Genomic DNA, 13,126 nt, shown 5'->3' on the forward strand with positions numbered 1-13,126 from the left:
GCTATGGCTGGGCACAGTGCCCAGAATGATGCATCTATGTAAGGCCTAGCCCAGACAGAACGGGCTCCTTGTTATTTGTAGGGTGGCCCTCTGTTTTTCAAAGAGGAGGATCCCCCTCTCTCTAAGGCTGGATCTGGGGAACAAGACAGGGGAAATGATCCCCCTGTATGTATGCTCACAGATAGGCCCTTGGCCAGTGACTTCTCAAATACACCTAGGAGTGCACACGTGGACCCTTTGATACCATCAGTCCTGAGTTCACCCCGTCCCCCATGTGAACACGCTGATCCATAAACACAAGGAAAGACACAAACAGAGAGAGACACAAGCCCAGAGTCACAAACACATCCGGAGATATATAAACACACTCCAATTACACAGACACACAGAGATAGCACATGCACCCCCGAGCCACCCAGTTTCCAGGGAAACGTACTCCCAAGAATGTCCGGAGTGGGGCCAGGCAGGGCTGGGCTTGGTGCCTTGCTCCAGAGATGAGACAAGGAAAGCCTCAGCTCCCAGAGCCCAGGGGAGGGGGAGTGCTAGGGAGAACACCCGTTCCTTTGTGCCTCTGCCTACCCCTCCCCAGGCTGCCAAGCTTCTGAGACAGGCAAGCCCAGACTAGAAGGCTATGGGAGTGGGAGGGAGCAAAAGGGAAGGGGGTTTGGGGTCAGAAGAGAGTGGGAGGGTACATACTTGGCAGGGTGGGCTCTTGGCTAGGGAAGAGTTAGGGGTCACTGGGGCCACAGGAAATGCCTAAGAATTCCATCTTGACCTAGGCCCTCCCTCTTCTCAGGGAGCTAAATGATGCTCTGGGAAGACTTGAGCTAGAAGTGTCTTACAGAGCATCCCTTCCCCCACCCTGCTCACTACACACAGGTTCTTGCCCATGAATGCGAGGGATCTGGGGCTGGGGGAGTAAGGGCTGGGCTCTTTCTCTAGCCTTCTTTGAACTCTGCCCGCCCTTCTCCTTACTGCTTTACGATCTCTCTTACACACACCCAAATCTTGGGAAAGATGTTCTCTTTGAGATCGAACGGGACCATCAGGAACCAGATGGCATCACAGCCAAAGCTCCAACTTACAAGAGTGCCTCCCATCATCTCATCTGGAGTCAGAGAACTCCAAGCCCTGGAGAGCCAAGGGCCTGCCTACTGCTGCTGGTGGACCTGCCACTCTGAAGCCAAGTGTCCTCCTCAGTCCCCAAGGCAGGAGGAAAGGAGGAGGGAAAGGCTGGGTCTCCTGGGTCAGCTGTGAAGGGAGTGGCATCTAAAGAGACCCTCAGGGATGTTAACAGAAGGAGAGGAGACAAAGGAATGAGTGGGATTTCCACTGCAAAGGAGCTTCCGGCCAGTAAGAGGCGAGTGTCCCCAGAAAACAAGGGCAGGACCTTACTCCTGCTCAGGGCCAGGCTTGGCCCAAGGCTCCTATCCTCAGGTCAACCCCACCTCTACCCTCTACCCCAAGTCACTTTTCTCAGTCCCCTAACCTGATGATTCACGGGATCAATGAATGCCCGAGGCAAACACACCTAGGCCAACCCCATGACCCCATAACACTGGGTCATGGTCACCATATTACCTAGGGGCCCAGTTTTCAGAACTGCCTAACACAACAGAATGGCCTGTGGCTTTGGGGAACAGGGTGCTAACCATATCACAACCCCAAAGCTACAGTCAACGGTATTTTAACAGGAGTGAGCAGCATCCTCAGCTCTCACCTTTGCTCCATCCCCATCAGAGGGTATTAGGGTTAGTCCTACCTTCCCACCTCTAGGTCTTCTCAGAGCCGCTCCTTCTTGGCCTCATGAAACAATGACAGTTCTCCTCGCTGCTGTTCCAATTGCTCTCCCTTAACCATCACTAATGACCACTGCACGGCTTCCCCTGCCCTTGGAATGCGCTCATCAGAACCTCTCTCTCTCTCCCCCCACCCGCACCCCTGAAGAGGTGACCACAGAAGAAAAGCAGGTTGAAGACAAATCTGGATGCTAGAGGAGTTTGGGATGATGTTGAGGCACCCAAGCAGCCCACCAAGGCTATATGGCCACTCAGGCGGTTACCATGGCAACCACCACAGCAGGCTCCCCTGCCCCCATCACAGGCTTGTAAAGCTTGTAAAGCGGAGGGCAAACCTTACCCTGAGTGAGCCTGGTGGGCTGCCGGATGGGGAGCCCGTCAATACTGCAGGCATTGCCACAAGGGTAGAGGGTGAGGGTGCCCCGCACGTTCTCGATGTAGCAGTGCTCCGGAGCCAAGCCTGGGCCCTGCAGGGAGATGTCCCTGGCTGCGGAGCCAATCACCGTCTTCCCTGAAGACAGAGAGCAAACTGAGTCAGAGGTTGAGGAGGCAGGGCCAGGGCCAGGGGGGTCGGCAAAGGGAATGTAATTCCACCTCCCACTTTGCAGAGGATCCTGCCTGCCTGCCACTGGCCACCCCTTTGGGCCCCAGAGGCTGGTGGAGATGGTCAGCGATAGAAGCTCTGGGCAGGCAGCGAACACTCTGGCTCACAGATGGGAGGACCCAGGGGGCACAGAGCACCCAGCCTCCACAGACGGGAGGAAAGTTCTTGTCCCAGTCCTCCCTTCAATCCTTCCAACTCCTCGTCCCCAAGTCCTCCATCATGTTCCCTCTCTCTGCTCCTCTGAACCTGCCATCTCTCCTTCTTCTCGCCTCCCCCCCTCAGCTTCTCACCTGCAGCCTCTGCCCTCCCTCACCCCGTCTCCTCTCCGCTGCCTCGCCCCACCCGGCTGCAGCTTGCACAGCTCCCCCTGGCAGCGCCCCCGGGACTGGTATTTGGAGAATGTGGGGAATGTAGAATCACCCAGGCAACAAGTGCAGCCAGGAGAGAAGAGAGCGGGCAGAAGCTGTGCGGGGAAGGGGGGCTGTGGCAGGACCTTATCTTGGGAGGTCTGTGCTTCCTCCCACTGCTGCCTTGTCCACAGGTACCTGCTCCCATGCCAGGCATCACCCTGGAAGGGGGCCCCTTTCTTCTCAGCCACACCGGTTGCTAAGAGCAATGTGCTCTCCTGTTTCAGTGCTCTCTTCCTCACCTCTAAACTGATCTTTAATCCCAGTCATGGAGCCAGATTATCTACCAAAGACGGCAGGCAGTCCAGGGGGGACAAGGGAAGCAAGCTGGTAGAATCTGGGGGCCAGCAATTTGGGGGAGGCAAATGTTGCAGACAAATGGCAGGAGGGAGCAGCCTGGGTGGCTCAGCGGTTTAGCGCTGCCTTCAGCCAGGGGCATGATCCTGGAGACCCTGGATCGAGTCCCACGTCAGGCTCCCTGCGTGGAGCCTGCTTCTCCCTCTACCTGTGTCTCTGCCTCTCTCTCTCTCTCTCTCTCATGGATAAATAAATTTTTAAAAAAATAAAATGAAATGAATCAAAAGTGTGATCATTTCAATTAAAAAAAAAAATGGCAGGAGGGCCCCAACACACGCCTGGAAGCCAGGGCAGGAATGCCTGTAAGGATGGAGGGGTGGCACGTGGGCCGCGCCTCCAGACTCACCTTCCTCCAGAGGCAGAGGGAGATAGCCGGGCTGGGAGCCTGCAGGAAGTGCCGGGTCCCTGCAGGAGCCTGCTTCTCCCTCTGCCTGTGTCTCTTGCCTCTCTCTGTGTCTCATGAATAAATAAATAAAATCTTAACAGAAAAAAATAAAGAACAATAAGTCCACTTCACCTTTATCTGTCAAATTTGTCACTATCACCCAGTGAGGCAGTTTTGGGTGTGTTCATTAATTTACACCAAAGAGGACACCGTGGTGGCTCAGTGGTTGAGCGTCTGCTTTTGGCTTGGGTCATGATCCGGGGTCCTGGGAGCCTGCAGAAGTGCCGGGTCCCTGCAGGAGCCTGCTTCTCCCTCTGCCTGTGTCTCTTGCCTCTCTCTGTGTCTCATGAATAAATAAATAAAATCTTAACAGAAAAAAATAAAGAACAATAAGTCCACTTCACCTTTATCTGTCAAATTTGTCACTATCACCCAGTGAGGCAGTTTTGGGTGTGTTCATTAATTTACACCAAAGAGGACACCGTGGTGGCTCAGTGGTTGAGCGTCTGCTTTTGGCTTGGGTCATGATCCGGGGTCCTGGGAGCCTGCAGGAAGTGCCGGGTCCCTGCAGGAGCCTGCTTCTCCCTCTGCCTGTGTCTCTTGCCTCTCTCTGTGTCTCATGAATAAATAAATAAAATCTTAACAGAAAAAAATAAAGAACAATAAGTCCACTTCACCTTTATCTGTCAAATTTGTCACTATCACCCAGTGAGGCAGTTTTGGGTGTGTTCATTAATTTACACCAAAGAGGACACCGTGGTGGCTCAGTGGTTGAGCGTCTGCTTTTGGCTTGGGTCATGATCCGGGGTCCTGGGAGCCTGCAGGAAGTGCCGGGTCCCTGCAGGAGCCTGCTTCTCCCTCTGCCTGTGTCTCTTGCCTCTCTCTGTGTCTCATGAATAAATAAATAAAATCTTAACAGAAAAAAATAAAGAACAATAAGTCCACTTCACCTTTATCTGTCAAATTTGTCACTATCACCCAGTGAGGCAGTTTTGGGTGTGTTCATTAATTTACACCAAAGAGGACACCGTGGTGGCTCAGTGGTTGAGCGTCTGCTTTTGGCTTGGGTCATGATCCGGGGTCCTGGGAGCCTGCAGGAAGGTGCCGGGTCCCTGCAGGGAGCCTGCTTCTCCCTCTGCCTGTGTCTCTTGCCTCTCTCTGTGTCTCATGAATAAATAAATAAAATCTTAACAGAAAAAAATAAAGATCTAGAACAAGTAAGTCACTTCACCTTTATCTGTCAAATTTGTCACTATCACCCAGTGAGGCAGTTTTGGGTGTGTTCATTAATTTACACCAAAGAGGACACCGTGGTGGCTCAGTGGTTGAGCGTCTGCTTTTGGCTTGGGTCATGATCCCGGGGTCCTGGGAGCCTGCAGGAAGGTGCCGGGTCCCTGCAGGGAGCCTGCTTCTCCCTCTGCCTGTGTCTCTTGCCTCTCTCTGTGTCTCATGAATAAATAAATAAAATCTTAACAGAAAAAAATAAAGAACAATAAGTCCACTTCACCTTTATCTGTCAAATTTGTCACTATCACCCAGTGAGGCAGTTTTGGGTGTGTTCATTAATTTACACCAAAGAGGACACCGTGGTGGCTCAGTGGTTGAGCGTCTGCTTTTGGCTTGGGTCATGATCCGGGGTCCTGGGAGCCTGCAGGAAGGTGCCGGGTCCCTGCAGGGAGCCTGCTTCTCCCTCTGCCTGTGTCTCTTGCCTCTCTCTGTGTCTCATGAATAAATAAATAAAATCTTAACAGAAAAAAATAAAGATCTAGAACAAGTAAGTCACTTCACCTTTATCTGTCAAATTTGTCACTATCACCCAGTGAGGCAGTTTTGGGTGTGTTCATTAATTTACACCAAAGAGGGACACCGTGGTGGCTCAGTGGTTGACCATTTGCCTTCGGCTCAGGTCATGATCCCGGTGTCCTGGGATGGAGTCCCACATCGGGCTCCCCACCCTGGAGCCTGCTTGTCCCTCTCCCTATGTCTCTGTCCGTCTCTCAGGAAGGAAGGAAGAATGAAGGAAGAAATGAATGAATCTATTTACACCGAAGAATTCCAAGTGGAGATAGACTGTAAAGGAATAAGATCGATGGGGAACAAGTGATGAGAGGAGAGAGGGAAATAATAAAGTGAAAAGAGAGGGCGAGAGAAGGAGAGGCGCAGGGAGAGACAGAGAAGATAAGGTGTGGAGACATGGCCCCAGCTCAGAAGCTCAAGCCAGGTGAAGTGGAAAGATACCCTGGACCAGCGGGCAGCTCCCGGGCGCGCCCTGACAAAGGGTCTCCGCGCGGCCACCTGGGGGCGCCCTCTCCCCGGACCCCACCCGAGCCCGCGGCCCAGCGGCGCTGCGCGGGGGCGCCCACCGCCAACCCACTTCCGCGGACAGGGCTGCCCACGGCCCGGCGGTAATTACCCACCCGGGCGCCCCGCCCGGTCCCGCTGCCAAAAAAAGGCCCCTGCGGCGCGAGGCCGGCTCCGGGAGGAGGGACGGCAGGGAGGCGCCGCGGTCCCCCGGGCTCTCCGTGGCCGCCCCGCACCTCCCGGGGCGCAGGGGGCAGGGGCCTGGGGGCCGCCGCGCCCCGGAGGGCCCCGCCACGGGCGACCTGCTGGGGCCCGGCCCTCCGGCCTCCTCGCCCCGCGGGGTCGGCCCGCGCCCAGCGCTCTCCGCCCAGGGGGTGCCCGTCGCCGCTCGGGAGTCGCGGCACCGAATCAGGGTGAAGGGGGCCGAGAAGGTCTGCAGGCAGCAGGCACCGGAGGGAGTGCGGGCCCCAGACCCGGGCCTCCGGGCGTCCCGCTCCCACGCGCCGCCTCACCTGTGGCCCAGGGCGCCAGCCGACGCCTCGCCCCGGGCGGCGCATGACCGTGCCCGAGGCCGCGGGCCGAGCGGGACCCTCTGCGCCCGCCGCCGCCTTCGCCTTCCCGACGCACATCCGCCCTCGAGGAAGGAGTCGGGACGGGAAGGAAACTGAGGCCGGGGCCGCGGAGGGCGGAGGGCGGGGACGGGGACCGGGAGGGGTGTGGACAGGCCGGGGCGGAGGGAACTTGACAAGGGGGGGCAGGGGTCTGCGGCGGGGAGGCGGGGAGGCGGGGAGGCGGGGATGGGCTGGATGAAAGACGGAGACGGGGTTGAGGGAAGTGAGAGGTGGGGGTGCACGGGGGGAGGAGCTGGGGGACAGCCCGGGGCACGCAGAGCTGGGGGGCGGGGGGGCTAAGGGGAAGGGGCGCCCGAGGACCGAGAGGCCGTCGAGCGAAGGAGCCCTGGACGGCACAGAGGGCAGTGCGGGGAGCAGCCGGGGCGGGAAGCGGGAAGCCAGGGAGGGGAGACTGAGGCAGGCCGGGCCCAGGAGTTGGGGCGCGACCGCAGGCCAAAGAGCGGAGGCGCTGAGCGGAGGCTGGAGGCGGGGGGGGGGGGGGGGGGGGGGGCTGCCGCCAGGGCGCGGCTGGTCGCTGGCCCGGGGCCCGCGCTGCCCGGGCCGCCAGGTGGGACAAGGCCGCAGTGTTGGGCCGCCCCGCCCGCCGCGGACGCCGGACAAGCGGCCTTTCTTCGGCCGGGCCGGGCCGGGAGAAGGAGCCGCTTGTCTGCGCGGCCGGGGGAAGGGGCGGCCGCCCCGACGCCGCCCGCTCCCCGCTCCCCACGGGGCAGCGGCCTGCAGGGGGCTGAGCGCGCACGGGGGTGCGGGTGCGGGCGCGGGTGCGGGTGCGGGCGCGGGTGCGGGCGCGGGTGCGGGTGCGGGCGGCCGGCGGGCGGGCGGGGGCGGGGGTCGGGGGGGCCCGTGCGCGGCGCGCGCCCCAGGTCGCGGCGAAGGCGGCCGCACGTGCGGCGGCGGGCGGGCGCGGGGCGGGTCCGCCGCGTGGGATGCCCGGGCGGGGGGAGCCTGTGTTTGTGCGCGAGCGGCCCGATGAGTCAGCCCGGAGCCTCCGGACGGCTGAGCTAACGGGCCCAGAATGCGGCCCCGCCCCGGCTCCCCGGGTCCCCCGCCGGGCCGCGCGCCCCCCGGGCCCGGCCCCGCTCGCCCCGGCCGGGCGGAAGCGTCCGCGGGCTCCTCGGCAGCCCCGCGCGGGCGGCCCCTCCCCGGCCCCGCCGCCCGCCTCCCCGGCCCCGCCGGCCGCCTCCCCGGCCCCGCCGCCCGCACTTCCCCATCCCGGAGGAGCCCGGATGACGGGCTCACCCCCGCCTCGGGGAACTCCGCTAGGGATTCGGATCCCAACCCCGCGGGCGTGGCGGGAGCCTGGACTCCCTCCCCGAGGGCGCCCCACCCGGCCTCCCGGACCCCTGAAGATGCGGGGCCGCGGAGGAGGGCTCGGGACGCCCGGGACGCGCCTCCCCCCCCGCCCGAGCCCGCCCGAGGGTCGCTCCGGGGTCCGCACTGCCTCCCGGATCCGCACACACTCCGCGTCCCGCGGCGGCCGGAGGGTGGGAGTGCGGCCAGGGCGGCCGTCGGGGCGCCCGCGGGGAGCCCGAGCGGGGGGAGCGCGAGGGCCCCCTCTGGCGGCGGCGCGGGCGCGGCTCGGGAGGGCAAAGCCCGCCGCGGGCGGCAGGGCGGCGGGGCCCGCTCCCCACAAAGCCCTGTCGGCTGCCGCCCCCACCACCCATCGGGGCGCCCCCTCCTCCTCCAGGCTGCTTCGGGGCTCCCTGCCCAGAGCTGATCCGAGGGCTCCCGCCAGGCCCTGGGACTCCCCCTTACCCAGCCCCAGCTGCGCAAATGGCGAGACCCGCGGGCCAAGGGGGAAGCGCGTCCTTACCTCGCGGGGGCAGACGGGGACACCGGTCCCTTCGCCGGCTCGGCCGCCGGGGCCTCAGGCTCTGGAGGACACTGTTGCTTTTTCGCTGGGAGCCCGCGGAGTGGGAGGAGAGCGAGCAGGTCCCGCCCCCCGTCCGCGTCCCCGTCCCCGCCCCCGCCCCCGTCCCGTCAGGCCAGCCAGAGAAGACGCCCTTGTGGAGCCGGAGCCCAAGGTCCCCCCACCCACCCTCTCCCATAGCAGCACCTCCCCCCACACCCCCTCCTGCACAGCGCCCGCTTTGTTCCTCTCTGCAGCTGGGCTCTCCGCTACCGTCAACACACACACACACCCTCCTCCCTCCTCCCCTCCCCTTCGGACTCCCCTGCCGACTCCCCTCGACCACCTCCACCCCTAGGCCTTAAGGCTCTTTCGAGAAAGGGTGTTCTTGACAATTTCTCACTCTCTCGCCCCCCCACCCGCCCGCTTCTTTTTAAGCCTTAGAGGCCTGAGTCCCCCGTGGCTCCCAGTGAACCTCCTGTCCGCAGCTCTCCAGCATACTCTCAAGATCTCCAGAAAGTACCTGCTGAGGGTACCCCTTCTCCTCACCCTATTCCAAGCCCGACGTGAAGAGCTGTAAGAGGGGTTGGTAATCCTGCACATCAGGCTTCACAGATGTTTTTCTAAGTATAGTATAGGTATAAGACATGTTAAAGCACCATGCAAAGTGTAAAGCACAGAAACGTGAATTGAATCACTATCCTGCCCCCGTCCATGTAGCTCCCCCCTCCACCACCTGCTGACTTACATACAACTAGGGGGGCAAGCTATAGGCAGACCGTCCTTTAGCAGTCAGTGAGGGCCTCTGTAGGAGTAGAGGGTTAATAAGGGAGAAAAGGAAAGACTAAAAAACCTAAGAGGAGTCTAGAAGCTCCTCTGGTTGAAGCCCTTGGTCATCTCAACCCCCACCCTGAAATCCAACGCGAGACAGTGGATCCTTACCTTGCAAAGCCAGCTCTTGCCCCCAAGACTGACTGGAGAGGCCCTAGGGAATGGACCTCAGGAGACTGGATCTCTTTAACCTGCCCTAGAAGGATCCCCTGAGACCCCTCCTCGCTGAATGAGAGAGCAGAAGGCCCCCACGCCTTCCAGCTGGGGCAGATAGCAGAAGATAATTTGCCCTCTCTGGGATGAACATATGTTGTTCTGATTCAGTGGCTTTAGTTTGTGCCCTCTCTCCCTAACCCAGGAACAGCAGGAGGCTGAACTGCAGGAATCTTTGGTCACTTATTGACAGGGCCAGCATTAGCAGCGGCCCCCCAGGGCGGGAGGCTGGGGCTGACTGGAGCCAGGCAGTGGACGGGAGGGGGATGGGGAAAGACACTTTGCAGTTAGCAGCTGTGGCTCACAGAGGTCAAACAAGCAAGGCTCCACTCCAGCCTGCATGGTGGGTACCAAGAAGCCTCAGGATTTGGGGGATGGAGAGGAAGCCTCTTATTCTCCTTCTCTTCATACTGTTTGAGGCTCACGAAAGTATTTTGACTCCGGCCACCTTTTCATGAGGCAGGTCACAACAGCAATTTTTGGACTATTCTGGTAAAAGAAAAATCCAAAACTATTGTATCCTGTGTGCCAAGACCCAGCACTTGAGGGATGGGGCTCTGATTGGGGTACCTCGGAGTCTCTTCACAGAACTGTTTCACAACTCCCAGATCTTCTTTACCATCTCGGTCAGGAGGAATTTCAGGGAATGATGCAGCCTACCACCAGGCAGATGATGCTGAAGGCAGGGGGTTGAAACAGCACCCAACTTCTGTCCTCCCACCCAGGGACCAGCTGACCCCATGATAAAGGCTCTGTGCAATGTGTCCTCATCCTGCTGGGTTGAGGCTCTATGTTCCCACAGTTAGAGCACTCAGGGGACTACAGACCTACCACCCCCACCCTCCACCCCCACCCGCCGCACATCTGGAGCCCATCAAAAAACTCAGTGCTCTCTCACAATTACGCAAGAGGTCGAGCAGCTGGGAGCTCAGGAAAGGGGGAGGAAGAGAGAAGAAAGCAGAAAACAGTTTTCCAAGCATGCTTCAGACTTTCCGAAGTGGAAGCAGGGGGAGAGGGCAAAGGCTGGGTGTGGAAGGAAGAGTGGATTTTTGAAGGCCTTCTGCACTTGGCTGAGTGTCAGGAGTCTATTTCCACGTCCCTCCTGCCTTTGCCTAGGCACATTTCCCACTTCTGCCCCTCCTCTCCAACCGTGCCCCTTCCAGCCCCAGAAAGAGGCGATTATTGCTCAGTACAGCAAGCGACCCCTGTAGCTTCACACCTTCTAAAGCTATCCTTTCTGGCCCCTGTGGATCCTGAACTCAGGCATCATTAGTGTAGGTGTGGTGGCAGCAGTGATGCCAACTAACTTCTCGCTGCATCCAACTTGGGAAAAAGTTCAAACCTTTCTTCAGCAGGAGCTCTCTCCTCAGCTTCTAGAAATTGCACAATCCAGGCTTAGACCCAAAGCTGAGACACAGAAGCTGAGTGGGCATTTTGGGTAGGGCAGGGGAGGGGCGGGGGAGGGAGAAGGGGGGAAGACTGATCTCATCTACCTCCATGGCTCAGGACCTTCCTACGAGCTGATCAGAACAAGCACTGATTTGGGCAAATAATGGGAAACAAGACCTAGATCCACTTCCCTAATTGCCTTGAAATTGTTAATGCCTCTTTTTCACCTAGCCCCTTTGGTTACCAACCTGATCACACAGGGTATGCTTATGGGAGCTTTTGAGAATTGGACTAAGCCCTAAAGAACCATTTAGCCCCTGCCCTGTGAACAGCAAGGCCAAAACCCCGTCTGTCTATGGCGGGTGGGGGGATCACTCCCCAGTGATCCAAGCTTGTGAAAACTGCCCAGTTGCTTGACCTCTTGTGTTGGTAGTACTGTCTTCCTAAAGGTTTCCCTCCATGTAAACCCCTAACCCCAGAGGGTAAGATGTGAGACCGACACTTGTAGAGATGCTTCCTAACCCTGGGTAAGAGCAATGAATGGCAACCAATTACTTGTGGAGCCTCTAAGAGTTTCAAAGCTCTATAGCTGCAAATAGATTTACCAAAGGAGGCAAGAGGGAATAGAGGGAGAATGGGTGCCCTGAGATGTGCATAGTAGAGGAGAGTGGAGTTTTTGCTTTCTTTTGAGAGACTCCTCTGAAGCCTACAAGACAGACACCTCTGCTATCATCAGCTGTAGAAAACACTTGTCTACTTTAGGAAAAAAGTCTAAGTGGGTACAGCCAATTGCTTCTGGTTAGACTTTAATCTTTTTTAAGATTTTATTTATTTATTCATGAGACACAGAGAGAGGCAGAGACCTAGGTAGAGAGAGAAGCACACTCCCCACGAGGAGCCTGATGTGGAATTCGATCCCAAGACCCCAGGACCACGACCTAAGCCAAAAGCAGACGCTCAACCACTGAGCCGCCCAGGTGGCCCTAGACTTTAATCTTGAGGATGGGGGCTTTTCCTATTTTTCTCTTCTTCCAATGGGCCCGGCCCGACCAGATGTGAACTGTTTTAAAAAGCTACTCTATATCAACTCTGGAAATCACTCAGTTGCTACTCAGTGTGAACAACTTCACATTAAGGGCAAAGCTTCCTGTGTCAGAGATGCACGGGTTGATAGATCTGGGGGTTTGGAACTACTGGGAGTAGATGAATTACAGATCTTTTTAAAAGGGAATTCCTGACCACGAGGTATGTTCCCTGCCTCCTCTGTGTGGAATTAATTCAAAGCAGGAACCACAAACCTCCTACATTCAACAGAATGCTCAGTCAGAGCTAATTATTTTGTTAGTCTCCCTCACAAGAGACCAACAAAAAGTCCACTTGATGCCGTGGAGGGATTAGCTGCCAGTCAGGGTGTGGCATGGTTCTGGTGTGCTTCACTGGATTAAGGTTACAGTCTCAGAGAGCCAAGCCACACTTCAGCAACACAGACCAGATACTTTGTATTTCTCTTAAGGAAATAAAAATTCAAAGTCTTGGCTTTCCCCATGAAGATAAAACTTTATCATTCTCAGACTCTTACTATTCATTACAGAGAGTAATTTGTCTTCCAAAGAATTTGTTGACATTCAATAGTTTAAGTTAAATAAAAAGAAAGTAAGGATGGAGTCTTTGCTGAGGAAACTATCAAAACTCCGCAAGCATCCATCCCTCACCCCAGGATCATTTACTTCTTACCACCGTTGTTCTAATGGGGAAGAGAATGCTCTGAGATCTCACCAATCATTGTTATTCTTTACAGATGAAGCCTCATATTTCTGATTCTACAATTGCCGTGACAAAATTAAGACCAAAAGTCTGGGGATGCCTGGGTGGCTCAGTGGTTAAAGGGTCTGCCTTTGGCTCAAGACATGATCCTCGAGTCCCGGGATTGAGTCCCACATTGGGCTCTCTACACAGAGCCTGCTTCTCCCTCTGCCTATGTCTCTGCCTCTTTCTCTGTGTCTCATGAATAAAAATAAATAAATAAAAAATAAAAAATAAAAGTCTAGAAGTAGCATCAAATTCAAAAAGTACCAGTGTCGGGATCCCTGGGTGGCGCAGCGGTTTGGCGCCTGCCTTTGGCCCAGGGCGCGATCCTGGAGACCCGGGATCGAATCCCACGTCAGGCTCCCGGTGCATGGAGCCTGCTTCTCCTTCTGCCTGTGTCTCTGCCTCTCTCTCTCTCTCTGTGTGACTATCATAAATAAATAAAAAAAAAAAAAAAAAAAAAAAAGTACCAGTGTCTGGAGTGCATGTGTACATGTGCATGCTCAAACAGAGAATACACAAGGAGGGAAAGGCAATGAATACTCCCAGATAGAGA

At 57.2% G+C, this 13,126-nt stretch overlaps 1 protein-coding gene across 1 annotated transcript in view; it reads right to left on the reverse strand.

The window, feature by feature from the left end:
- PHLDB1 (pleckstrin homology like domain family B member 1) overlaps window positions 1-9,717 on the reverse strand; it is a 44,920-nt gene extending 35,203 nt beyond the window's left edge. The window contains exons 1-6 of the mRNA XM_041772996.1: window positions 9,681-9,717; window positions 8,296-8,380; window positions 7,921-8,185; window positions 5,876-6,944; window positions 3,514-3,552; window positions 2,140-2,310 (exon numbers count right to left, since the gene is read on the reverse strand). Coding sequence (XP_041628930.1) covers window positions 2,140-2,310; window positions 3,514-3,552; window positions 5,876-6,944; window positions 7,921-8,185; window positions 8,296-8,380; window positions 9,681-9,717 — 1,666 coding nt within the window. The remainder of the gene's footprint in view (window positions 1-2,139; window positions 2,311-3,513; window positions 3,553-5,875; window positions 6,945-7,920; window positions 8,186-8,295; window positions 8,381-9,680) is intronic.
- Between the last annotated feature and the right edge of the window lie 3,409 nt (window positions 9,718-13,126).

The sequence above is a fragment of the Vulpes lagopus genome, chromosome 10, assembly GCF_018345385.1.
Source record: "Vulpes lagopus strain Blue_001 chromosome 10, ASM1834538v1, whole genome shotgun sequence".
Taxonomy (NCBI): Eukaryota; Metazoa; Chordata; class Mammalia; order Carnivora; family Canidae; genus Vulpes; species Vulpes lagopus.